Source organism: Parambassis ranga, chromosome 12, assembly GCF_900634625.1.
Source record: "Parambassis ranga chromosome 12, fParRan2.1, whole genome shotgun sequence".
Lineage (NCBI taxonomy): Eukaryota > Metazoa > Chordata > Actinopteri > Ambassidae > Parambassis > Parambassis ranga.
In genome coordinates this window covers 16,348,711-16,374,081 of record NC_041032.1, presented here as the reverse complement: position 1 = coordinate 16,374,081, position 25,371 = coordinate 16,348,711, and the positions used below count along the sequence as shown (strand labels likewise).

At 48.5% G+C, this 25,371-nt stretch overlaps 2 protein-coding genes across 6 annotated transcripts; both read left to right on the top strand.

Annotated features, from left to right (window-relative positions):
* cetn3 (centrin 3) lies at positions 1-2,003 on the top strand. The gene is made up of 5 exons (XM_028418414.1): positions 1-123; positions 862-997; positions 1,066-1,180; positions 1,252-1,443; positions 1,530-2,003. The coding sequence occupies exons 1-5, from the start codon at positions 107-109 to the stop codon at positions 1,574-1,576; spliced, it is 507 nt and encodes a 168-aa protein (XP_028274215.1). The 5' UTR covers positions 1-106; the 3' UTR covers positions 1,577-2,003.
* Positions 2,004-6,606: 4,603 nt separating this feature from the next.
* Positions 6,607-21,439, top strand: mef2ca (myocyte enhancer factor 2ca). Of its 5 annotated transcripts, none has more exons than XM_028417513.1 (12): positions 6,607-6,833; positions 8,070-8,193; positions 13,906-14,078; positions 14,709-14,912; positions 18,782-18,925; positions 19,065-19,248; positions 19,341-19,385; positions 19,957-20,123; positions 20,212-20,235; positions 20,377-20,503; positions 20,584-20,701; positions 20,773-21,439. In XM_028417513.1, exons 3-12 carry the CDS (start codon positions 14,025-14,027, stop codon positions 21,128-21,130), a joined length of 1,425 nt encoding a protein of 474 aa, XP_028273314.1. In that variant the 5' UTR covers positions 6,607-6,833; positions 8,070-8,193; positions 13,906-14,024; the 3' UTR covers positions 21,131-21,439. The 5 variants fall into 5 exon arrangements, with proteins under 5 accessions (XP_028273314.1, XP_028273312.1, XP_028273316.1 ...); XM_028417511.1 differs by having other exon boundaries at positions 6,608-6,833; positions 19,062-19,248; XM_028417515.1 differs by lacking the exon at positions 20,212-20,235 and having other exon boundaries at positions 6,608-6,833.
* Positions 21,440-25,371: the final 3,932 nt, after the last annotated feature.

Below are 25,371 nucleotides of genomic sequence, written 5' to 3'. Positions count from 1 at the left end.
CCGGTGACCAGCGGCCAATAGGAAGTGTCGGTGAGACCGCGGAGAAACGGATTTGTTGTGTTTTAGCTGCATCAACGTTCAGTATTAAACCTTTAAATCCGCCAGAATGAGTCTGAGTCTGCGGTAAGACTTCAGTCTGTTCGTTATTTACTGTTAACACCGACACACGGACGCCAGCTCCTTCGCGTTAGCCAGTGCTAGCTGCTGCTAGCATGTTTGGCTGTTATCCGCTGTGTAGGCTGCCGTTAACCTAAACGGGGATGCTAACTAGCTAGCTGTTTCTATGACTGTAAATCTTAAGGTTATTAATTAGTCACCTCAAATGCAAGTTAGTCAATTCTGAGACACATCACTCATTATTGCACGCGCTTTGTTTGTCTGTTGGTGATATGAGAGATGCGAACAGTTAAAACATCCTGGAGACTTTACAAATTACACATGAAACACTTACAGCTACCTATTTACTAAAGTTAACCACAGAAACCCCAAATACTACTGCTAAAAGTAATAATAATAATTATAATAATGATGATATGAATGTAAATATTACTCGGTTAGCTAGCATTTAATAGATAAAGTTTTATTCAGTTTTTATTGGATGTTACAGGCCGTGACAAAGGTTTATCTTTACGCTTTGAATTGTGGGTAATAATTGTTTGATCTGATTATTTGCTACTGAATGACTAAAAGAAATAAAAAGCCAAAAACGTTTTTTATCTGTTCATAGTTCGGTAAATCCAGCCTGAGGATTCCTCTCCTCTGCCCAGTCTGTGTGACATGGTCTATATACTGAGGGTGTTTAATGTCTGCTGGGTGATTGAGTGTAGTAGCTGATGTGTTTGTGTACGTGTCTCTCTTCAGACCAGAGCTCGCTGCAGATAAAACTAAGCGTAAGAAGAGGAGGGAGCTGACGGAGGAGCAGAAACATGAAATCAAAGAAGCCTTCGAGCTGTTTGACACAGACAAAGATAAAGAAATCGACTACCACGAGCTGAAGGCGAGTTCATCATTCCATATATATACATATATATTTGTGCTGGCTCCTAACTGAATACATCCCTGCAGGTGGCCATGCGCGCCCTCGGCTTTGAAGTGAAGAAGGTGGACGTTCTGAAGATCCTGAAGGACTACGACAGGGAGGGGAACGGCAAGATAACATTTGAGGATTTCAGTGAAGTCGGTGAGTTTGCAAACATGATGAAATAAATTTCACGTCAGCCCACCTTCACACTGCTGAGTGTGTCTCCGTAGTGACGGACCGCATCTTGGAGCGAGACCCGAAGGAGGAGATCATGAAGGCCTTCAAGCTGTTTGATGATGATGAATCAGGAAAAATCAGCCTGAGGAACCTGCGGCGAGTCGCTCGAGAGCTCGGGGAGAACATCAGCGATGAGGAGCTGCGCAGCATGATCGACGAGTTCGACACGGATGGAGACGGAGAAAGTAAGTCATGAGTTATGATGTGTCGTGCACACAGAGTATGAAATAAGAAAAGCTTCCCTTTGACCGGGCGCGGCTCCTGTTCACAGTAAACCAGGAGGAGTTCCTCACCATCATGTCTCCTGAGGACTCCTGATGACGACTTCTGGGGGATTTTCATTCTGAATCAGTCATCCGTGGTAGAAGCTGAGCGACACGTTCCCTCGGAGTTTGTTTCATCAGCCTGGAGGTTTGTACTCGATTTATTACACAGCGGTCCTGGACTGTGTGAGGAGCTCTGCGGCGGCCATTTTGCTCCACCTGCTGAGGAGGAGGCATTGATGTCATGCTGGTCTCCAACATTAGCAAAGTGTCGTTGAGTTTTCTGTGTAAGTGAACGTGTCAAAGACCATCTCAGACTTTTTGTTGCTGTCAGTGATCATGATCGGATCTGACTGCGAAAAGGTTTTGACTTTTATTTGACTTCATTCATGAAGTGAGAAACACACAGACACACACACTGACTGGTTGTACTTACAGTTCACATGTGCAGGTGTTATTTATTTTTTACATAATAAATTGGTTTTCAGCAAAGCTTTTGTTTATGTTTTTCAGTCCAAAAATACAGAACTTAACTATTTTCCATAGACGTTCTCTGGTAGCTGCATGGAATGGTTCATATAACCAATCATTTGTTTAAGATTAATTTACATATTGAACCGAAACCTTGAGCAGCGCCTGGCTCTTAAGGGGGAGCTGGAAAATGCTCGCTTTACTGTGTGGCGATGTCTTTACAAGCTGCTGTCAATGTGTCCTCTCACAGCAACCACCAGTGGACTTTGGTGATTTTAACGGTTTCCAACATCCTTCCTGCAGTTCCTCAGGTGTCCACCAGATGGCGGTAGTCATTCATGACAGCAGCTGATCAGAAAGAGGAGCCATTAGTTCCATGAAAGAAACTTTGTCATATTCTGTTTGGGAGTTAGGAGCAAACTAGTGATGCAATAGCATAAAATAATGTGAGCAAACAAAACAAATATGAAAAAGACAAATATTTTAGAATTTAAAATGTCTCCTAATTTTAATATTTTTTTAAATATTGCTATTGTATTCAGGGACTCAGAGTGAACTGTCTAATATCCAACTTAAAGCTAAGACCTACACAGTCAGAGCAGCGAGAAGTGAAAGTGACGGCAGAGAAACACTGTGTTTGTGTGTCTGTGTTTGTGTGTCTGTGTGTGTGTCCGTTTCTGTGTGTGTGTGTCTGTCTCTGTGTATGTGTCTGTGTGTGTGTCTGTGTTTGTGTGTCTCTGTGTGTGTGTCTGTTTCTGTGTGTGTGTGTCTGTCTGTGTGTGTCTGTCTCTGTGTGTGTGTCTGTGTTTGTGTGTCTCTGTGTGTGTGTCTGTTTCTGTGTGTGTGCTTGCTCAGGCTGAAGGTCAGCAGCACTGTTGATGATCAGGACCTGCATCTGGTCGTTGCCGCGGTGATCGCCGCTCGCCCTTGCTCTGGCACATGCTCAGCTGTTGGTTCTTGGACTGGAGCAACACATGTTCCAGAAATAACCGAAGCCACTTCCTCCCCAGTTACAACCTCACAGTCGCCCCCTGTGGGTCCTACTGTGGGATTACACACACACACACCTGTGTTCCTGTTAGTAATCTGTGATGATGAGTTCTGAAAGTCCTTCGGGCTGCTGGACCCCTCCTCTCCTGGCTGCTCCCTGGTTTGGGGTAACACTATAAATGAGCTCAGACTCCACACTGACTGATGCTTCTAGTTTCTATGACTGCTGTGGTCGAGGTGGGGAGAACCATCCAGCATGTGTCCTCCTCCTTACTGCTGGGCCGTCCTCCGCTTCCTGCAGCGGGCGCCTCTGAACCGTCTGACAGTAACAGTCAGAGTTCTTGTTGTATCCACCTGTCAGTCATTAGACCAGCTATGCTGACCATGTGACCACATTTAACCTCTGACCCCGACTGAGACGAGCCAGCAGGGCAGGAAAACCGTTGACTGCCGGGATCTGTACGGAGGCTCGTGTGTGCCAGTGTAAAAAAAAAGATTTAAAAATGACAATTTCCCCAAAACTAGAACATCAAAAGATCAAATCTGTCAAAATTCAGAATTATGGATGAAAAAACACAAACATGCACAGACCTGAGCTGTCCCACCCCCCTCTCGCTTGTTGTCACTCTGTGGGACAGCCCACCCCACTGTGGACGATGGCGGTAACGGTTCCCACAGAATGTTTTCGTCGTGTGTCAGCGGGATACGTGACACCGATGTCCAGGTGGGAGCTGTGACCTTTGGCCCCGCCCATAAGAGCGACCTCTGGAGCTGTGCTGTAGAATGAGCAGCATGTCAGGCCGCTCAGCGGGCCTTCACAGCAGCTTCTCTGTCTTTACATCGCACCGTAACACAGAATATTCCAGGTAAAAAAATATCGTTACAAATATTTCTACAAATTTATAAGAAGGTCTGAGATGGGTGGAGACATCTGAAGACTCCTCTCTAGGACAGCGGGTGTGATTTATGAAGCCTGAGTGTGACCTTCACTGTTGAGCGGAGGTCAGGCCTCTGAAGGGTGGAGCCTCTGAGAGCAGCTGTAGGTCACAGGGAGTGTTTTTTAGGTTTGTGTTAAATGTTGAGCTTTGATTCACTTCACAAAAGAAAGATGATCCTGTGTTTGATTATTGTGTGGTGGCAGATTAAACAGCTGACTTCCTGATGGAGGAGGAGTTTGGTGGTCGTGGTGGTGGTGGTGGGGTAGACACAGACATGAGGAGAGAATGCCCCGGGACATGCGCTGGATCGTGGACTATGCCTGGCAGTTGGCTGAGGATGGATTAGTTTACACACGCTCATGGCTTTCACAGTAACTTTATCTGTCAGACATCCCAGCTCCACCCGGCCTGCTCCACCCGGCCACCCGGCCTGCTCCACCCGGCCTGCTCCACCCGGCCTGCTCCACCCGGCCTGCTCCACCGCAGCTCTCCAGCGCTCCACAGAGCGACGGAGCTCCTCCTCGTCCTCCTCATACCTGGTGTGTGAGGAGGTGTGGAGCGGTGTCAGTGAGGTGGAGGCGTACACAGACGGGTCTCTGTGCCTGCAGTAATAAAACCCTGCACACACACACACCTGCTCCTCCTCAGGCTCAGCTTATTGCTTCTTCCTGTCTTTGCTTGTTTGTGTTTCTCCAACACCTCGAGCAGAGCCGACGCCACCTGCCCACACAGAGGGCGCCGGGACTTCTTCTCTGGCTGTAATCTGCAGCACTGTCACTGAAAGACCAGGAAACAGCTTCACCCACAGCACAGCTACTCAGAACTAGACTGGAGTGAGGGAGGTCCATGCAGCTTAAAGGGTTAATAATCACAATATCTCTGTTTGTTGTGACATCAGGCTGTCAGTGATGGTCAGCGCCCCCTTCAGGTTAAATGTAGTGCAGACAGGATGTGTTGGTCAGACGTCGCTTCCCGATCAGAGCTCTAACTGAGTTTCAACAGGTGACCTGCAGTCTGCCCCGGAGTCTGACCCGTCACCGGCGCCCCCCGCAGGTTGTTCTGAAGAGCTGTGTGGTAGCTCGGTGTGTGCGAGGCCGCGGCTGCCATCTTGGCCTCCTAAACTCCATCTATGGACAAAGAGGTGGAGCTGAGGAGGACAGGTAACTCTGAACTGACTGAACTGGCTTTAAGTGGGTTGAGTCACTGGAGCCACTTTTTTAACCCTTTGGGTGTTGGGTCTGGTTCATTGTAACCATGTGTTGTTTGTAGAGTTGTTTGTGTTGTTGTTGACTTCTGCCCCCTGCTGGTATGGAGTGTATTCTCAGGTAGGTGCTGCATGGTGACTACGTGCTGGTTACTTCTCTGATGTGTCTGCTTGCTTTCTTGCACATGCTCAGTTGACGTGTTTGTTTCAGAGGGATTTTTCTGCATGAATCTGCCATAACTCATTTTTAGCTCTGTGGGTTTTTGGCTTCCTGAAGACAGACTGAAGTACAAACAATCACTGTTAGCCTTTTCTCATTTCCTCCCTTTCCTCGGGTCTAAATGGTCGGACAGGACTAAACAGAGGGGGGGGGGGGTTTAAATGAACAGCATACTTCTTCTTCAGGGGGAGGTAAAGGATGGATGCAACCCAACGGTGGGGACATTAAAACACGTAAACTTAACACACCAGAACATGTTACACATTCCTCGGAGCCCAGATGCTAACAATGAGCCGGCGCCTCCCTCTGTGTGTGTGTGTGTTTTGTGAGAAGGAGCTCATGCACAGCATTTATTTTCAGGTGGAGTAACCCTTTACGCCTCAGCTGTTTCCTCTCCATCAGCAGCTCCTCGCTGACCAGCTGCAGTTAGCATGGAGGCTCCTGGTTAGCAGCGGTCAGTGGTCCATATATATCAGCTAACGCGAGTCTAACACTGTGGGGTTTTAAGCAAAAATGATGCGATGCTAATGTGTGTAACAATCGATGTCCAATTAGCAAGACTAGCTAGTTCCACAGCCCTAATAATGATGCAACACTACAGTAAACTACTGCAGAATGAATTAAATGGATGCTAACTGCAGTTCACCTAACAGCCACAGGTGTCACTGTTATCTGTATCTGTGCACACTAACAAACTGACATTTTGTAGAAATGTTACATCCACAAAAAGACAAATTGGCAACATATAAACAGAGCGTTTGTAGTGGTGTTTGGTGCAGAAACGAGGAGGGGTCGTGCTTCCTCTGTTATTCAGCGCAGCCATAGATCATGGGAGTCAGTGGGAGCCGCTGGCCGCCTTTCCTCCCTGGGCTGGGGGCTGACAGGGGCGGACAGCTGAGGGTAATCCTCCGCCCAGCAGATGCTCGCGGTGCTGATATGTAGGACACGCTGGCAGGTCTGATCTCTCTCTCTCTCTCTCTCTCTGTAATGTGTAGAGCCGGCGGTCTTTGGAGCAGTAATCCTGGGCTCTCACACCAGGGCCCATAGAGGCCCCTGAGTGTCAGCAACACATTTCTCTGCTCTGCACACACACACACACAGACACACACACACAGGCAGCATCAGTGACACCTTGGAGCTAAATATACAGTGAGTGACAACGACAGGTGACCAGCTCATCCACACACACACACATGGGACGCATGAGGTCACAGGGTGTGAGAGTGTGTGTGTGCTGATGGGGCGGAGGGGGCGGCGTTTGGGGGGTTAGACTCTGCTGCTGGGTGTGCTCAGAGCTCAGATCCAAACGCTGCCCAGCTCTGGGTGCCCCCTCTCCTCTAAGCCAGCTGGTCTGGCTTAACATCACGTCTTTTATCGACTTTTTGTTTTGTAAAAATTCATCCGTTCTTGTTTGAGACAAGGATCGACAGAGCGAACCCACAGCTGGAGCTGCTGGGACCCTTCCAGGTGAAGACAGGACGGAGAGCTGGTGAGTGAGCAGAAACCTGTGTGTTACAGACAGGACGCTGAGGGCTGAGCGGGGCAGGTTAGAGGGACAAGAGGGAAACATGCTCCAAAAACAGGCTGGATGGGGTTAAACCAGGAGCAGTTCAGGCCTCGGCCACACGGGGGCAGCAGAAACACCCTGAACACACAGGGACTGTGAACACACCATGTTATAATAATAACATTATATTAGGGGCTAAAACAGATACGAACCCAGTGTTAATGTGATATATTGACGGTCGGTTATAATACAGGGGTTGCTCAGAGTGTGCTTCGGTCTCTGCTTGTTCTTTGTTTTCTGTCTTCATAACTTCCTGTGAGACGTCGTCTCATCTGTCCAATCGTCAGCAGACACACAGACAGAGGAGCTGTGACCTCAGAGATCAGGCAGCATCACGTGGCACTGAGGTGTAGCAGGAGATGATGATGATGATGATGATGATGATGATGATGATGAGGGGGGGCGGGGGGGCTGAAAGAGGCTAAGACGTGGACTCAGACATGGCTCCAGATCAGTGTGTCTGCTGCTGGGTAAAGAAAACAGACAAACTGAAAGTGAAGAGGAGCAAACACTGACCCCTGAGGAGCTCCTCACTCAGCCCCCGACTGCCAGCAGTCAGCAGAGTTACATTAAAAAGAGAAAAATGTTTGAACTCTTTAGAAAAGTCTTGAAACAAACAGTCAGCGTGTTTCAGAGGCGATTCACTAGAATAATCTTATTTGTCTGTGTTTCTGTGTCTGACATGTTCTGAGGTACTTAGAATAATTCAGATTTAAGATAATTAATATATAATATTAATAACATCATTTGAAAGAGTGGACAGAAAACTGGATATAAACAGGCACCAAGGTATTGATTAGATGATCTGTTATTAATTATCTATGTAAAACAGTGTCAGACAGGACAAAGTGATCAATACATCAAATACACCTGAGATTTATTAATAAAGGTTTATCAACAGTTTAGGTTCATGTTTGCAGCTCTGATCACTCAGCTGCAGCTTCCACAGGTTCCGCTGGGGGGCAGCAGAGAGCCCGCAGACATTAAACAGCTTAAAACCTGTTGAAAATAAATGACTTCAACATTAAACAGCACATGTGTGTTAGATCTGTGTTGATCTGCTGTATGTTGGATCTGTTGTTGTTTGTCTGTTGACTTTTTGCGTCTCTCTCCCTGTGCGTGTGCGTGTGCGTGACGATGCCGCCTCCTGACGTCCAGGTGCTCGCTGACAGCCTGAGTTGGCGCGTGCTTCCAGGAGGAGACTCGCGGATGGACAGAAGAACCGCTGGACGGACACACGCGGCAGAGACAAGTCACGGAGACACGCGGGGCTGAGCTGGAGGTAAGCTGCTGTCAGAGTGTGTGTGTGTGTGAGGACAGTGTGTGTGTGAGGACAGAGAGTGTGAGGACAGAGTGTGTGAGGACAGTGTGTGTGAGGACAGAGTGTGTGAGGACAGAGAGTGTGTGATGGGCTCACACGCCTGCTGACTGATAAACAGCAGGAAACAAACAGACGCGGCAGAACTCCGGACTTTGTGGAGGACTTGGTCCCGCGGGTGTTCCGGTCCTCGGCTCGGCTCGCTGTGGATCAGTTTGTTCCCAGCGGCGGAGCTCCGGCGCGGTTAGCGGGCTGCGCGGAGCCGCGGGCAGGTCGCCTCCTCCGGGCAGAGACTGCTGGAAGACACCGGGACGTTTTATTCAGCGTCACGCTGCCTCGTGAGGAACGACAGCGCGCGTGTTTGTGCGCGTGTTGCTCAGGTAAGAAGCGGGAGAAAGTTTGTTGTTGATGGAAAACTTATTGATCCAGAAAGAGCTGATGAGCAGGGGCGCACTGAGAACCTGGAGGGTCCGGGGAGGAACTTTAGTGATGACCCCCCAGAAAACAAGCGGACACCGTGACGTTTATGTATCAAAGACCAGTTTTTAAAATGTTTTAGCTGCAAATGTAGACAGACAGGAATGAATCTGTTATCATGTTAGCACTTCCTGTCCCCCTCACTGAATGTTAGCATGTCGGGGAAGCAGGAAACTCGTGCTGTGATACAGCAACCACCTGTCACTCAACGCCTATAATTATGCATAATTTTAAGTCTGAATATAATTAAAACGAGTGAGTTGTAAAAAAATCCACCCCTCGTACAACTGACACTTTTTTGTACCAGGCTGTAAACATGTTCATTTCTGCTGTGAAGTCGGCCATTTTAACATGGGAGTCTATGGGAAATGACTCGCTGCTGGAGCCAGCCCCCAGTGGTTGCGGCGTGAACTACAAGTTTTGACACTTGGGCTTCAAGTCTGAGCCCTGAAGGCTGCCGCTTGGTTGAATGTTAGCATGTTAGCACTTCCTGTCTCCTCAGTGTGTGCTCTGGTAAACCTGGTGGTGCTGATGTTGTGGTCATGTGACCGTGCTATAGTTAGTGTAGCATTAGCTTGTAGCTTCTTTATTTGTAATTTCTGGGCTGAAGAGACCAAATGATGGAGATATTCTCTCTTTACGTATAGAGAAACGTCCCGTGGAGACGTGGTGGGCTTCAGCGGTTCTTGCTGAGTGCGTGGTTCAGTGCCACAAAGTGAGTCAGAGGCTGTTTATAGAGAGGCGTCCCTAAAACCAAGCCCTGCGGATCAGATCAGGTTCCCTGTGTCTCACAGCCGAGGCCTTAAAAGGAGCTTTAATCAGTAATTTGTTTGTCACAGCTGATGCGACACTTTGTTGTCACAGTTCTTGCACGACTCCCCGACAACTCTTTAGCTGCTGTTCAAGCAAAAGTTCCAGGAACTTTAATTATTTATCCATGAACAGTTTCCAGTGTGGTTAAAATAGCTTCCACAACATTTGCATTTCCACAGCGGGACTCAAAGCCCTGAGGAGATTAAACAAATCAGACTGACGTGTCAAAAGCACGAAAGTCGCAAGTTCCCCCTGAAGGTTCTCTTCGGTGGTCAGTTCATCTGTAGGAAGAGTGCAGGAACTTTCCAAGGAACTCAACGGTTCCTTCAGACCTTCTTTTGGGTCTAACACCCTGGGAGGCTTAGCTTCAGGTTTTCCACTGCAGGAACTGAGGTGATACTTTGCAGGAACTTCCCCATCAGCACCATTGTGATGTAAGAATCGCCACGCTCACTAGGTGAGCGGGTAATAATGATCCTTCCAGTCTCCCTTTGAAAGTGTTTTTAACCCATCAGAATCCAATCATCAAAGTTTAACCCTTAAACAGCCAAACTGCTCCTGCAGTGAAAAAACACCTGTTTGTTCTTCTCCTGTTGCTCCATGTTGTTGTGTTGTTGTGTGAAATGAGCAGTTGTCACATGGTAAAAATGGCCACTTTAACAAGGGTGCGTTCCTGTATGCCTGGAAATCTGGACCCTGTGTTCCTTAAAGGTGGAATTCCGTGTTGACCTGCACGCAGCTGAAGTCTTACAGTCAGACTTCACGAACCAGTTCACAATCTGATTGGACAGCCTGTCTTAAGAGCCGTCCAATCAGATTGTGAACACTCGTTATGTTTTTTTTTAGCATACAGCAGCTTCTGCAGGTGCGTTTGTGTGTCTGTGACCCTGGGGTCTTGGGTTGAATTGCATCGTGGGAAATGTAGGCAGCACATGTTTTTTTATGGGAGTATTTGTTATAAAACGTCATTAATAAGCTGCCACGTCAGAGTTGTTGTACCTGAAACAGAGTCTCTGCTGTTTGCTGTTGTTCAGCTGGTTTTATTGACAATAATTTGACAAATGTGAGCTTAAAAAAGGTGCTTGGCTCTCTGACAGAGAGTCTTTGGATGTACTAATGGTCCTTAAACGCATCACGTGTGATACATGGTTAAGACTAAAGCTTCAGTTTTGGATTCTCTTTTAAAAATCAGACTTCACACCAACTAGACTCAGTAAAATCTAAAAGTCCTGCCCTCCTCAGCACCCAGCAGGGCGCCATGATGGAGTCACATGTGAGCAGCAGTCACATGACCAACACTCAGAGAGTCTCTGACCTGCAGCTTCCTGCAGCTGATCTCTGTCTGAATACCTGAGTTACTCTGCACACACACACACACACTGCTCTCTGAATGATGGAGCTGACCAATCAGAACACACTGACTGATCATGTGACAGGAAGGAGAAATGTTTAATGACCTATTAACTGTCAGTTGTTTACAAATCAATCAGTTCCTGGTAGATCTAAAAATCACCTCAGTCACATGGGGCGCCATTCACAGCTGTCCATCCACCTCCTGCCTGTCACCCCCACCCCCACCTCACCCATCTCACCCCCGCTTTCTCCACCCATCCACCCCCACCCTCTCTGGCTCTCAGACATGCAGAGTGTCCTGCCAAGGAATACAAGGGCACTGCCACATGTCACTTATTAGCTCTCTGCTGCCTGCTGTGTCCACACACACACACACACACACACACACAGAAAATGTACAGCCATAGGCAAACACATTCACACCCTGTCTGTGAGGTCTGGAAAATAATTGGTGAGGGAGCAGCTGAGGAGAGCGTGAGGCGGCTGATTTCGTCTGCTCAGCTCGACAGTGGCTCCTCTGTCTGTGAACCAGAAACACGTCGTATTGTTGTTCAGGGTAAAAAGTTCACTCCTTTATTTTTGGAGTCCTTCTTTTTTACTCTGAGTCTATAAATAGCCGGGAGGTTTGTGTGTGGGTGTGTGTGTGTGTGTGTGTGCAGGGTGGAGATTTGCCATCATCTCATCAGAGATCAAACTCTGCGTTGAATCGCACTCAGGCAGGACTTTTATTGTTTTTTTCCTTCTTTTTTTTACGTAATCTTCAGCTCTCATGCCGCCATCTGGCCTAAAATTCCCTCTTCTTCACCACAACATGCTGAGTGTGCTTGTCTGCGAGCGCTCTAAATTTAAACCACGTTGAGCCTTGTAGTGTCGAGGAAGGCTCACAGGCAGTGACTCACACACCAGACATCCATGTAACGCTCGGCGGCCGGCGTGCTGCTGCTCGCTGCTGTTGATGCTGTCACACAACAGAGCCGCGCTTCATTTGATGGTTTGTTGTGGCAAAACACGTCGTCGATGCCGTCACCACAGAGGAGGTGATGAAGAGGTGACACGGTGAGGCTGAGGCTCACAGCTCTGCAGGGCTGCTTAGTGTCTGATGATGCTGAGCTAGCATCAGCCATAAAGAACGTTATCTCCAAGCAGGACGCCATGATGGAGTCACATGTGAGCAGCAGTCACATGACCAACACTCAAAGAGTCTCTGTCTGAGCTGCAGCTTCCTGCAGTGTGGAAATGTTTTTGTTCTTGACTTATCTTTGACCTGTGTTGTTGAGTGTTTGTTTACTTCAGGCCTGAGCGACCCTGCAGGAGTGTTTTGTTTGTTTTCACGTCTTCACAGATAATTAATTGTCATCCTTCAGTCTCATCTTTTTAATAATGACGCCTGTGTTCAGACGGCGCACACCTTCATCCTGTCTTCATAAATCCTCGTTTCTTTCTCCGGTTGAGCCGCCTGAGGGGCGACGCCTCCTCTGTCGTCGCCTCCTCTGTGATGACGGCAGAAGGAGCTGCCAAGAAAACCTGCCGCGTGTGTTTTTGTGTTTGTGTGCGTCTCAGCATGTGTGAACATCCAGTTAACTTGGCGATCTGAGCTCTTAAGCTCCACTTCAGGAGTGAGACACAGGTCACATGGCCCACACACACGGGTACACTCCCTCAGTTTACGTCCTGTGTTTCATGCCCTGTGGCACACAAAGTATTAACAACAGCTTTGTTCAGAGTCTGACAGTAACAGAAAATATCACATTCTCCCAGGAGGACTGAAGGCACCATGTCTTAAAGGGACTGTACACCTGTTTTTGTCTCGCATATCCTGTTATGATGTCCTATGTGTCCTGCAAGTCCAAAGCTAAACTCGATGGCTCATTAGCCTTGTTTTGCTAACGTTGTTTTAGTGTGGAACAGATTTAAAAAAACTTTCTAAAGTACACCAGTGGTCATTAATGGTATTGCAACAAAAAGGCATGACTTTATACAGGAACCAATTCGTACAAGACTTCTGGATTGTCGTGGACCAATCAGAGTCCAGTCAGGAAGTGCTGTCAGTTCTGTCCAATCAGAGTCCAGTCAGGAAGTGCTGTCAGTTCTGTGTCTGTTGCTTCATGAAGACTTTTCTGCTTTGATCAGTTTGTTTCAGTCAAAGTGACTTTATGCTCATATTGTCCTCACAGAGACACAACAGTCCTCTACACACATGCTAGCTGCTACATGCTAGCTGCTACATGCTAGCTGTCAGAGATGCTGTGTTCAAACTGGAAGTCGTGCACGATCCGTCCTCCATGATGTAATGACCTCTGGGTAACAGTACTCATATTTGTTTCCATTTGTTGACCGGTGTGTGCACGTGCACTGTACATGTTGTGTTGATGTGTCCCTGTGAGTCAGACATGAGATGGTTAAAGTGTCAGACATGTGGCTGCTGTGTGTTTCCACATGGTTCCAGGTTCATCACACACACATTAGTCACACACACACACATGATATCTGAGCAGCTGAAACCTGAAGACGGTGTGAGGGGAACGAGGTTCAGCCGCTCTGCAGCTCCCGCACACGCTGACGGCTGTAAGAGCCTTACAAAGCTCAACCAAAGCCCCCCGCCGCCCTGACTCCGCCCACAGAGGAGGCTCGCTGGCGAGCGGGTAAGATGAGGTTCCCGTCTCTGAACCTGCAGATGTTGTTTTAAACTCGGACAGGCTCCTGTCTTTATTATTTGCATTCTGATGTGCCCGGCTGTTTCACTTCCTCCTCTGTGAACAGTTAACCCCCTGAGGAAGCTGCGTCTCTGGGTGTGTCAGAGGGAATCATGCAAACGGCCGCGCTGCCTGCCTGAGCGTGCAGGCCGCTAAACTCCAACCTTTATGTTTGTGTGGGCCTGATACACCAGAAAAATAAAAACCTGTTTATTCTCTCAGCTGTGTCTGTGTGTGTGTGTCTGTCTGTGTGTGCGTGTGTGTGTCGTCGGTGTAAAGTCTTGTTGGCATGTCACCTTGTTAACACAGCTCTTGACTTTGTGTTTTTCTCTTCCTGCAGGACTCAGCCGTCAGTTTGGGGATTAAGAAGTGAAGAAAGTACCTGGAGACACAGAGGAGGAGCTGCAGAAGGAGGAAGAGACGTGAGGAAGAGGAAGAAGCACAGGAAGAGTAGCAAAGATGGGGAGGAAGAAGATTCAGATAGCGCGAATCATGGACGAACGAAACAGACATGTAAGTACACGCAGGTCGCCATGACAACAGACACCATGAGGGGTGAAATAAAGTGTTCTCCTTTGAATTTATCACTTTATACACAGATTTAATGATAACATCTTCTTGTAGATGTCACATGACTTTTTCATAAATGTGTGAGTTCTTTTGTGAGTTTATGTTCACTCACACACACAGACACACACACACAGACACACTGTACTTCCTCAGACTGGTGACGGCTCTGTGTGTCTGTGTGTGTGTGTGTGTGTCTGTGTGTGTGTGATGTACCAGCAGCAGCAGCTCTGCAGCCTGTCTGTCAGTGGGACACACATAAGAACACACACTCAGGTCCTGTCTGGGGGAGCGGTTCCTCTCTTCCTGTTATGACAGGAAATGCAGGCACATGTGCTTCCTGACCCCACCAACAGGGCACGACTGACCTCCTCATCACCCCCCCCCCCCCCCCCCCGACTGCACCATGCTACAACTTGTGATTACACACAGACACACACAGTGTCCCTGAGTTCTGCCCGAAATCCCGGGAATTCTGTCCACCTTCTCCTCCAGACGTCCCGCCTGTTGTTGTTGTTGTTGTTGTTGATGTATTTCAGTGGTGGAACCTTCACAGTGTGTGTTTCTGTCCTCCAGGTGACGTTCACCAAGCGTAAGTTTGGCCTGATGAAGAAGGCGTACGAGCTGAGCGTGCTGTGCGACTGTGAGATCGCCCTCATCATCTTCAACAGCACCAACAAGCTGTTCCAGTACGCCAGCACCGACATGGACAAGGTCCTGCTCAAATACACCGAGTACAACGAGCCGCACGAGAGCAGGACCAACTCTGACATCGTGGACGTGAGTCACAGACACACACACAGACACACAGAGACACACACAAACAGACACACACACAGCTGATATTTGTTATAAACAGTGTACTTCGCTGTGCTGATCTTTGTTTTGCTTCGACTTATGTAAGGGTGTTAGCATGTGTGTACACTTGTTATTGTGCACTCCTTACACACACACACACACACACACACTCTCACGGTGCTCGTGGACTAAGCACACCATGACACCGTGGTCACATTTGAAGCCGCTCGACTCTAAGTCTTTTTATTTCCTGTAAAAATGGTGATCGTGGTCAAACGAGGAGTTAATAAGGGGAAAAACATAGTTTATAAACTGATGCCTGTTGGAGGGTTATCAGATCATTTTCAGGAGGTAACAAGAAGTTTCAGGACTGAAACGTAAATGGAAGAAAGCCTGTGTGTGTTTCCGTGTGTGTGTTTGTGCACATGTACCTGAGTGTGTGTGTGTGTGTGTGTGTACACCTGAGCTTCCCCTCCACGCGGCCCACCGTGGCCTCCTGGCTGGCCCCAGCAGAGCCAGGGTTTAGGCACTGTGTAATCCCCTGTAATCTAGGGCTAATCCTGTTTAGCTGGTTAGCCTCTTCATCTCTCTCCGCGGTGTGTCCGCACACTGTGACCCAGCCGGGTTACTTACTGCTGGAGGCCTCCCTGCAGCTCCACTGCACTCTGTGGCTGCTCGAGTGAAGTGAGTCAGAGACAGCAGCATCCGCCACCGAGTCAATGACTGTGAGCTAGCTATGCTAACACTCTTTCTAATGTATAGTGTGAGTTAACCCTACAGCTCAGTGTGTGTGTGTGTCTGTGTGTGTGTGTGTGTGTGTGTGGATACAGGAGGGGGAACCACAGAGAAACTGGTCAGAGATATTCCAGGACTCATCTTAGCTGTAATGTTGGAGAAAATAAATAAATAAAGGTCACATTTGCTGTTGACCAGTGTGTTTTTGCTCTCTGGTGGAGGAGTGTATCGGTGTGTGTGTGTGTGTGTGTGTGTGTGTGAGGGGGTGAGGGGTGTTGGATGACAGTGCGCCCACATAGCTGTGAAAAGGCTCTGAACCAATGAAATATCTGCCAGACAGGAATTCAGAAGAAGAGAGGCTCCTTTGTGTTGGCCATCTTTTTCTTTTTTTGTTCTCATGTGGCATGTTGGCATGTGTCTGTTAGTGTGTGTGTGTGTGTGTGTGTGTGTGCGTGCGTGCGCTACAGGCCAGATAACTATCAGAGTATTGTCCTGTGTTCATTTGCTGTGGGAACCTTGCTGCTATTTTTAAACCGGAGTTCTGCATTCCTCACTTTTTTTACTCTGTTAACCTTATTTTGCTTTCGCCCGCTGTGTAGCCGGTGTGTGTGTGTGTCTGTGTGTGTAGCCAGATTAGAAACAGATGAAACTGACGCTCACATATGCTCGCAGAGTTAGTCCAGTTCCTTTGTCTTGGCTGAGATCCCTCCCTGCTAAATGACTGGAAACCGGTAGTGGTCTAAAAATAGCCCAGAACACAGCTAAGAATAGCCATGACGGGCTGTGTGTGTGTGTGAGACTGTGGTTTGCTGTGAATGACTGAGTGTGTACGTAGGACTGTGTGAGCCACGGGAGGAAAATAAAGAATAGGAAGAGTGGCTGAGTCTTAGTTCCTCCTCCTCCTCCTCCTCCTCCTCCTCCTCTTCCTCTTCGTCTTCACGTCCTCACATAAAAGTTCAAGAATATTTGGAATAAATAAACTTAATATTCTCCAAAAGTACATTAACAGTTGTGTTGAATAGCTGTTTGAATCCTTTGCTAACAGTGACACCTGTGGCCGTGAGGTGAACTGCAGTTAGCACCACATAGCCTCCACTGTTCTCTGACATGTTTTCAATGTTATTTACTAGCTAAACTTAGCTAGGGATCAATAAAGTATATCTGATTCTGATTAGCTAGCATGATAACTATTGTCATCACTAAGACAACATCATGTTCTGTAAAACTGTAGTTTTAGTTTAGTGATATAAACATGCTAAATGATGAACTGTGTGAAATAAAATCAGGTTTTATTCATTATTCCTCAGTGGAACAGGTCTGTGCAGTTTGATGAATTAAAAACAAATTAAATTCACACATCAGTCGGAGCCTCTGCTTCTACCAGTGTTGGTTGAGTGGTGAGTCAGCACCCCCTGCTGGTGGCAGGTGCTCATTTCACCTGTCAAATCACAGCTTTCAGCCCTGCTGCTGGATTGAGTGTTCCAACCTGGTTTATCTGAACAAAGTAAAGGGCTGCTTTTGTGTTGTGGAGCAGCACCTCCTGAGGTGTGATCTTAACCACAGTGGACTCTTTAACCCCACGTGTTCTGCTCCGTTTGTGGGTCTGTCTGTGTGCAGAGTTCTCGGTCCTGCAAATATGTGGCTCTAAATATGAACGAAAGTTCCATCTGCTGCTTGAGCAGGAGCAGTGGACACACACACACACACACACACACACACACACACACACAGACACACACACACACACACACACACCATGATGCAGCAGGAGACCACCCACAGAAAAAAGAGCAGTGGAAGCTAAACAGAAAAAATCAATAGAGAAGCAAAGCAGTGAGGGGGGGGGTATTATAGTGTCCTCCCCCCCTCAGCTGTCTCCCCTCAGAGTGCCAGGACAGGAAGCTGTTCCAACCAACTGCTGTCCCCCCCCACACACACACATTTTGCTGGTCAGTGTGGGAACAGCCGAGAGTCCACTGAGTATTTTAAATCATGAATTAACTGTATTCTCCACTCTGTTCTTACTGTGTGTGAAGTCATGTGACTCCTGCTCACATGTGACTCCATCATGGCTTCCTGCTGGGTGCTGAGGAGGACAGGACTTTTAGTTTTTACTGAGTCTGGCCTGTTAGAAAGCCTGAAGCTAGCAGTGAAGCTCTGAGTGAACTCAGGTGGTTGAAGACGTGTGTCTGTGTGTGTGTCTGTGTCTGTGTCTGTGTGTGTGTCTGTGTGTGTGTGTGTCTGTGTGTCTGTCTGTCTGTGTGTGTGTGTGTGTCTGTCTGAGTGTGTGTGTGTGTCTGTGTGTGTGTGTGTGTCTGTGTGTGTGTCTGTCTGTGTGTGTGTCTGTGTGTGTGTGTGTGTCTGTGTGTGTCTGTGTGTCTGTGTGTGTCTGTGTGTGTCTGTCTGTGTCTGTGTGTGTGTGTGTCTGAGTGTGTGTGTGTGTGTCTGTGTCTGTGTGTGTCTGTCTGAGTGTGTGTGTGTGTCTGTGTGTGTCTGTCTGAGTGTGTGTGTGTGTGTGTCTGTGTGTGTGTCTGTCTGAGTGTGTGTGTGTCTGTCTGTGTGTGTGTCTGTGTGTGTGTGTGTGAAGGGGAAAGCAGGCTAGTGGAGTCGGTGTTATGTTTTAATAGAGCAGCCAGACTGACAGGTTGTGAGGGCGGGTCGGAGTGACGGAGAAACGCTGCAGAGCACAGGAGCAAAAAATAGCCTTCTACGGCCATCAGGCCAGCCGGCGGTCTGCATGGTGCTGACTTCCTCCTCCTCCTCCTCCTCTGTACAGCTGAACAGGTGGACATGACTGGGATGAGTGGGATAGCTGCTCCCAGTGTGTGTGTGTGTGTCGCAGTGACAGACTGGACTAATGGGCTGTGAAGTGCTGAAACAGGCCACCAAGAGCCAAACCACATACTGTACAAACACACACACACACTGGCTCACAAACTGGTGGCATTTTTCTGTGTGTGTGTGGAGTCTCTGTGGTTTCATGCCTGCTCAGACGGCGCCCTCTTGTGGACAGCAGTGTTTCTGTTCCTCTAAATCCTGCTCTGTATCTCCTCAGATGTTGTCACACATTTACACAAACTAAACACACAGGTGTGTGTGTTTGTTTTCTCAAACAGACTCTGCGTAAAAAAGGGTTAAACGGCTGCGACAGCCCCGACATCGAGGCCGACGACTCTGCCGGCCAGAGCCCAGAGTCTGACGACAAGTACCGCAAGATCAACGAGGACATCGACCTGATGATCAACAGACAGAGACTCTGCGTACGTCTGACACACTGTGTGTCTGTGTGTGTCTGTCTGTCTGTGTGTGTGTCTGTGTGTCTGTGTGTCTGTGTGTGTGTGTGTGTGTTAACATATTTGAACATGTGACTGACTGACAGTTGTCTCCTCCCTCCAGCAGGGTCTGCCTCCCTCCACCTACGACATGGGCGTGTCCATGCCGAGCAGCAACGCCGGCGGCCTGCTGTACTCCCACCAGGGCATAGGGGGCGCTCTGAGCAACCACAACCTGCTGCCCATCTCACACTCGTCCATGCAGAGGAGCAGCATGTCGCCTCAGAGGCCGTCCAGTGGCGGCAACGCAGGTGAACAAACAAACAAAACCTTCACGAAGGACGATTAGAAAAACATCATTTAATACTGAAGTTAAACATGTGACCGTTGTGTGTGTCTGCAGGACTGATGGGTTCGGAGCTGCCCGGCTCTGTGGTGTCCAGTGTGGGTAAGACTCTGACTTTGTATTGATGTGATCAGTTAGCTGAGCTGCTAGCTGTGGACTGACCCAGGCTCACAAGCTCCTGTCCTATTATATAAAATCCTAATATCCAGATTACTCCAAATGCAGCCTTTCTAACAGCAGTAATGCTAATCTGTGTTAGCCTGCTAGCTAATGTTGTTATTGTGTAAATCTATGACAGAAAAATTGTTCTCAGAAACAACCAGCTGAGGGATGCTATCTCAGAGTAAGCTAACCGAGCTGAGTTAGCATAGCTCTAATCCAGAACCTCCACCACAGCGTGGACCTGCACCAGGGCTGGTTCTTTTAGCATGAGCCAACCATGCTATGTTTGCCTAGCCCTTCTCTCACAGGTTTTGGTTCTGTCCCCAGTCAGAGGACAGCTCGCCCTGTTAGCATGTGTCCACAGTGTGTTGGTGTAGTCACTCCTCCTTCCAGCAGGGGGAGACAAACATGCTGCTCTGTGTCTTTACCACTGAAATAATCTCTGTGCATTGATAACTGATTAACGGGTTAGAGCACCAGTTAATGATTTTAACCCTTCCTCTCCCACCAGGAAACGGCAGCTACAGTAACCACTGCACCTCCCCCGGCCTGCTGTCTCCTGGAGGCGTCTCCAAAAGCATGCAGGACAAGAGTCCTCCGTCCATGAGCATGAGCCGCAAGCCCGACCTGAGGACGCTGCTGCCGCCCGCCAACAAGTGCAGCAACATGCCGGCTGTGGTGAGTGTTTCAGTTCGGCTGCTGTTACTGAGTTATGAGTTCATGCACAGAGACTGATGACAGTTTGTGTCTTAATGCTGCTCTGCAGTGTGACGACATTGACTTTATGTTGGTGAGTAGATCCTAAGTCACACGGTACCATGGTAGTTATGGCAGCTCTTCCTCTTCCTGCTCGCTCTGACTCATCATCGCTGCAGCTTTTGAAGCTGTTGCTGCTCCTCCTGTGTCTGACAGTTCTGACTGTTCTTTGCAGAACCAGAGAATAAATCACTCCCAGACCGCTCAGACGCTCTCCACCCCCGCCCTCTCCCTCTCCGCTCAGACCCTGCCGGGTCAGGGGATGGGCGGCTATCCGTCTGCGCTCTCCTCCTACGGCACAGGTGACCGCCGCCCGCCTTCAGCTCTGCTAGCTGCTGTAGAACGTCCTGGCTGACGAGGTTTTGATCTGTTCCCCTCTCAGAGTTCTCCCTCGGAGGCGACCTGTCCTCCCTGTCTGGGTTCGGTGGTTCTGGTCTTGGGTCTGTGGCGAGCTGGCAGCAGCAGCAGAACCTGCAGCACTCGGCGCTCAGTCACATGGGGTGAGCCGGTCTGTCCATCATCTGAGACTCTTCCTCCAGGACTCTTCCTCTGATCATCTGTCTTCTTTCAGGAACTTGTGCCAGAACTCCAACCTGAACCTCCAGTCCTCTCATCAGAACCTCCACATCAAGTCCGAGCCGGCGTCGCCTCCTAGAGACCGGAGTGCCGCCATGGTCAGTGGGGGGCTTGGAATCGGTGGCGGCTGCGTGACGACTGCCGGCTACTCCACCGCGGGCCGGGGCCCCCACGAAACCGGGCACTCCCCGGGCGACAGTGCGTCCAGCTGTGGGAGCTCATATGACGGCAGCGAGGATCGCGAGGATCACCATGGCAACGACAGCTTCCTCCTCAGACCTCTGTCCAGCCAGGAGGAGCGCCACAGCCCGTCGGTCAAACGCATGAGGCTATCAGAGGGCTGGGCCACATGATGGGAGCTGCGGCGCAGCCGGACGGGGCGTTAGCAAAGTTACCTTATAGTGTTATGATCATATTCTTCTTGTACTGAGTGGGTGTGCTAAATGTGTAACATGAGACGGCCGTATTTACAGCAGCTATCAGGACGCGTCAGGACTCGGACTCCAAAGATCCTCAGAAAAACAGACACTAAAGATTAAAACACAGCGTCACATGTAATATTTATGGCATGTGTAGCTTCTTGTAACGCTAACACAGAATGTGCAGCTTTAGCATTTAGCTCACTACATTAGCAGGTCAAACGTTGCCATCACCGTGCCCAGTGAACCAAACAGAAGCTAGACAGATTAGCTTAGCATAAAGACTGGAAACAAAAGGGAAAGTAGCTAAGCTAGCTCTGCCCAAACAAAACTCAGGCCCCGTTCACACTGGATAAGTCAGTCCAGCTGGAGTAGGATTGAATCCAGATCGCTTTTAAGCTGGATACGTTCAGACCTATTTTCAAAACTTGCTATCACACACACATGTCCACACTCAATCCTTAACCCGGCTTGTTTGTTGTCCTCCAAACCACTAGGTGGCGCCTCGTAATATACAGAGTCCGTTCAGGCCGTGGACCATGTGTGCATGTGTCATGAGTTTTTTTTTTTTTTGTCCTGTGTCGCTCGTTCTTTTGTTCCGTTCCTGTGGTCGGACTTCGACGGTTGTTTACATGCGGCTTCTGTACGCGACCCGGACACTGTCCCCGTGAGCCGGAAGTATCACGTCGCTAGCTGGATTTGTGTTCAGACCTGAGCCAGATGTAAGCCAATCCAGCTAGATCCACCTCCGAGAGGTGGACTGAGATCAATCCAGATATATCCAGATACGGCCCGAATCCTGCTCTAGCCGGATTGATGTCTCCAGTGTGAACCGGGTCTAAGTGACCTCAGCAGCTCACTGAAGAAAATATCATAATTAATTTAAAAACAGCAAAGCTAGCAAACTTTATTTTTTCTGAGGATGTTTTGACTCCATCCTTCAAACTGCTGGTGCAGCAGGTCCACATGTACGGAGGGCTGTCGGTGGACATGTGTCGCTTGGTTTATGTGTGTGTGTTTGTTGGGGGGGGGGGGTAATAAGTAAATAACACAAATGTAAACTGCACATCTGTGTATGTGCTCATGTATGCAAACTAACAGAGAGGACAGCAGAGACGTCTGCTGACCTGAGAGAGTCTAACGCCACGCTGGAGCGCGCTCAGTCCGGCAGGTGAAGAGTGTCGAGAGAGAGAGAGAGAGAGAGAGAGAGAGAGAGAGTCAGAGGAAGTGCAGAGAGAGAGAGAGAGAGGTCAGAGGTCAAGTTAGGAGAGAAAAGAAGCTTCACTCAGCGTGAAGACGCTTTGAGAGAAACAAGAAAATGAACCACTACAAAATATCTACTGTGCAAATTAAAGTGACATCAGCTGGTTGTAAAAAATATGACATGTAAATTTACTAATAATTGTTATCAGTATTAATTACTACTACACTAAGTACTATAAATATTATTTTTCATTTTATTTTGTGTCTAAATTTGGAGTTTTAAAATGTCCAATACATAAAAATGAATTCATTTAATTTGCTGAGAAAACAGTGACAACAAAAATCATATCAGACACTAGGGGGCGGTCAGGAGCCGTCAGTCAGCTGTTGGATGCCTCCTCTGTGCTGCAGGAGAAACCTGACTGTTCCCTCCAGGGTTCATTTAAAATGATTTAACAACATCTGAGAAACCTGCAGGAGGAGGATTTAATCCAGATTAATCTGTATTTAATGCTTAGTTATTCTGTAGTGGTTACATTCGACAGTTTTCCATCCAGCTGATTGAACTGATCAATAGTTTGCTTCTGTGAGGCGACCTGAACGTGGAGGTGGGCGTGGCTTCAGGTGTCGGGACGGCAGGGCGGGCCAGACGTTAGCATGTGCTGAGTCAGCATCAGGACATTAAAGCCATACCCGGAGGGGGGCAGCCGTGCTCTGCTGCGTGATTTATAGTTTTTAAACTTTATTAATGTGATATTTTATTTTTGGATGTGTGTTTAGAATCGGCCCGAAGCAGCAGCAGGACGTTCAGGGCGAGTTTACGCTAGCTGCACGTTAAATTAATTCTGATCATATTTGAAATAACAGTCTGTTCAGCTGCTGGTGTGACCCCAGACATGGCCGCCACGTGACATCAGGACCCCCATCATGAAGTATGATGAACCCCAAACACCCTCTGAGAAACTAAAAGCCCCGCCCTCAACCAGCAGGAAGCCGTGATGTCACATGACCAACATTCAGAGAGCCTCTGTCCTCTGTGTGTGGGTCTGGTTCCTCTGGGCCTGTGTGTGGGTCTGGTTCCTCTGGGCCTGTGTGTGGGTCTGGTTCCTCTGTCCTCTGTGTGTGGGTCTGGTTCCTCTCGGCCTGTGTGTGGGTCTGGTTCCTCTCGGCCTGTGTGTGGGTCTGTGGTTGTGTCTGGGTCGGGCAGCAGCTGAGCAGACGAGCGGTCCACCTCACTGTTTCTACTGCAGAGTCGGCGGCCGGGGGTCGTCACATTTGAATATTTTGGTTTTCAAACTGTATATTTGGAGCTCGGACCCTCGGCCCCGCCGGTCACAGCCCTGCAGCCGCTGGTGTGTGTTACATGAATAAAAACAGGGCAGAGCCCGGTGTCGTTGTGTTGTTGGAGCTGGTCTTTCAGAGCCGGGAGCTCGTCCTCGGGGCTCCAGGTGGAGGCGGGAGGCGGGCGGCGCGGTCTAACCACAGCCTGTGTGAGTCTGTGAGCTGACGTGTGGTTTAACGTCACCACAGTGACCTGTGTGTGTGTGTGTGTCCTCCTCTCGCTTCGGTCGGACGCTCTGAGAGACTGTTAGCGGCATAAGCTGGCCTTTGTCGCCACCTGGAGACGAAACAATCACCTCTGATGTGGCAGAAGTTGTACAGCGCCCCTCGCTCAGAGATGTGGAAACATTTGTACTAAATAAAACATATACAGGCTCTGTTACACACGTGTGTGTCTGTCTGTCACTTCCTGTTTCACACAGGCCCTACACAACCAGCGCTGTGTCCTGCTACACACAGACATGTGTCCACAGAGACACAAAACAACCGCACAACATGTCCACAGAGACACAGAACAACCGCACAACATGACTGCAGACACAAAACAACCACACAACATGTCCACAGAGACACAAAACAACTGCACAAACACACATGTCCACAGAGACACAAAACAACCACACAAACACACATGTCCACAGAGACACAAAACAACCACACAAACACACAACATGTCCACAGAGACACAAAACAACCGCACAAACACACATGTCCACAGAGACACAAAACAACCACACAAACACACATGTCCACAGAGACACAAAACAACCACACAAACACACATGTCCACAGAGACACAAAACAACCGCACAACATGTCCAGAGAGACACAAAACAACCACACAACATGACCACAGAGACACAAAACAACCACACAAACACACAACATGTCCACAGAGACACAAAACAACCACACAAACACACAACATGTCCACAGAGACACAAAACAACCGCACAAACACACAACATGTCCACAGAGACACAAAACAAACACACAACATGACCACAGAGACACAAAACAACCGCACAACATGTCCACAGAGACACAGAACAACCGCACTACATGACCACAGAGACACAAAACAACCACACAAACACATGTCCACAGAGACACAAAACAACCACACAAACACACATGTCCACAGAGACACAAAACAACCGCACAAACACACATGTCCACAGAGACACAAAACAACCGCACAAACACACATGTCCACAGAGACACAAAACAACCACACAAACACACATGTCCACAGAGACACAAAACAACCACACAAACACACATGTCCACAGAGACACAAAACAACCACACAAACACACATGTCCACAGAGACACAAAACAACCGCACAACATGTCCAGAGAGACACAAAACAACCACACAACATGACCACAGAGACACAAAACAACCACACAAACACACAACATGTCCACAGAGACACAAAACAACCGCACAAACACACAACATGTCCACAGAGACACAAAACAACCGCACAAACACACAACATGTCCACAGAGACACAAAACAAACACACAACATGACCACAGAGACACAAAACAACCGCACAACATGTCCACAGAGACACAAAACAACCACACAAATACAAAACATGACCACAGATACAAAACAACCA

Excerpts from the sequence above, each read along its gene's own strand:
- cetn3 (XM_028418414.1), top strand. Across the intron at positions 998-1,065 it reads TCGACTACCACGAGCTGAAG|GTGGCCATGCGCGCCCTCGG; the intron begins GCGAGTTCATCA and ends ACATCCCTGCAG. Across the intron at positions 1,181-1,251 it reads TGAGGATTTCAGTGAAGTCG|TGACGGACCGCATCTTGGAG; the intron begins GTGAGTTTGCAA and ends GTGTCTCCGTAG.
- mef2ca (XM_028417511.1), top strand. The coding sequence starts at position 14,025 with ATGGGGAGGAAGAAGATTCAGATAGCGCGAATCATGGACGAACGAAAC. Across the intron at positions 20,236-20,376 it reads ACGACATTGACTTTATGTTG|AACCAGAGAATAAATCACTC; the intron begins GTGAGTAGATCC and ends TGTTCTTTGCAG. Across the intron at positions 20,504-20,583 it reads GCTCTCCTCCTACGGCACAG|AGTTCTCCCTCGGAGGCGAC; the intron begins GTGACCGCCGCC and ends TTCCCCTCTCAG.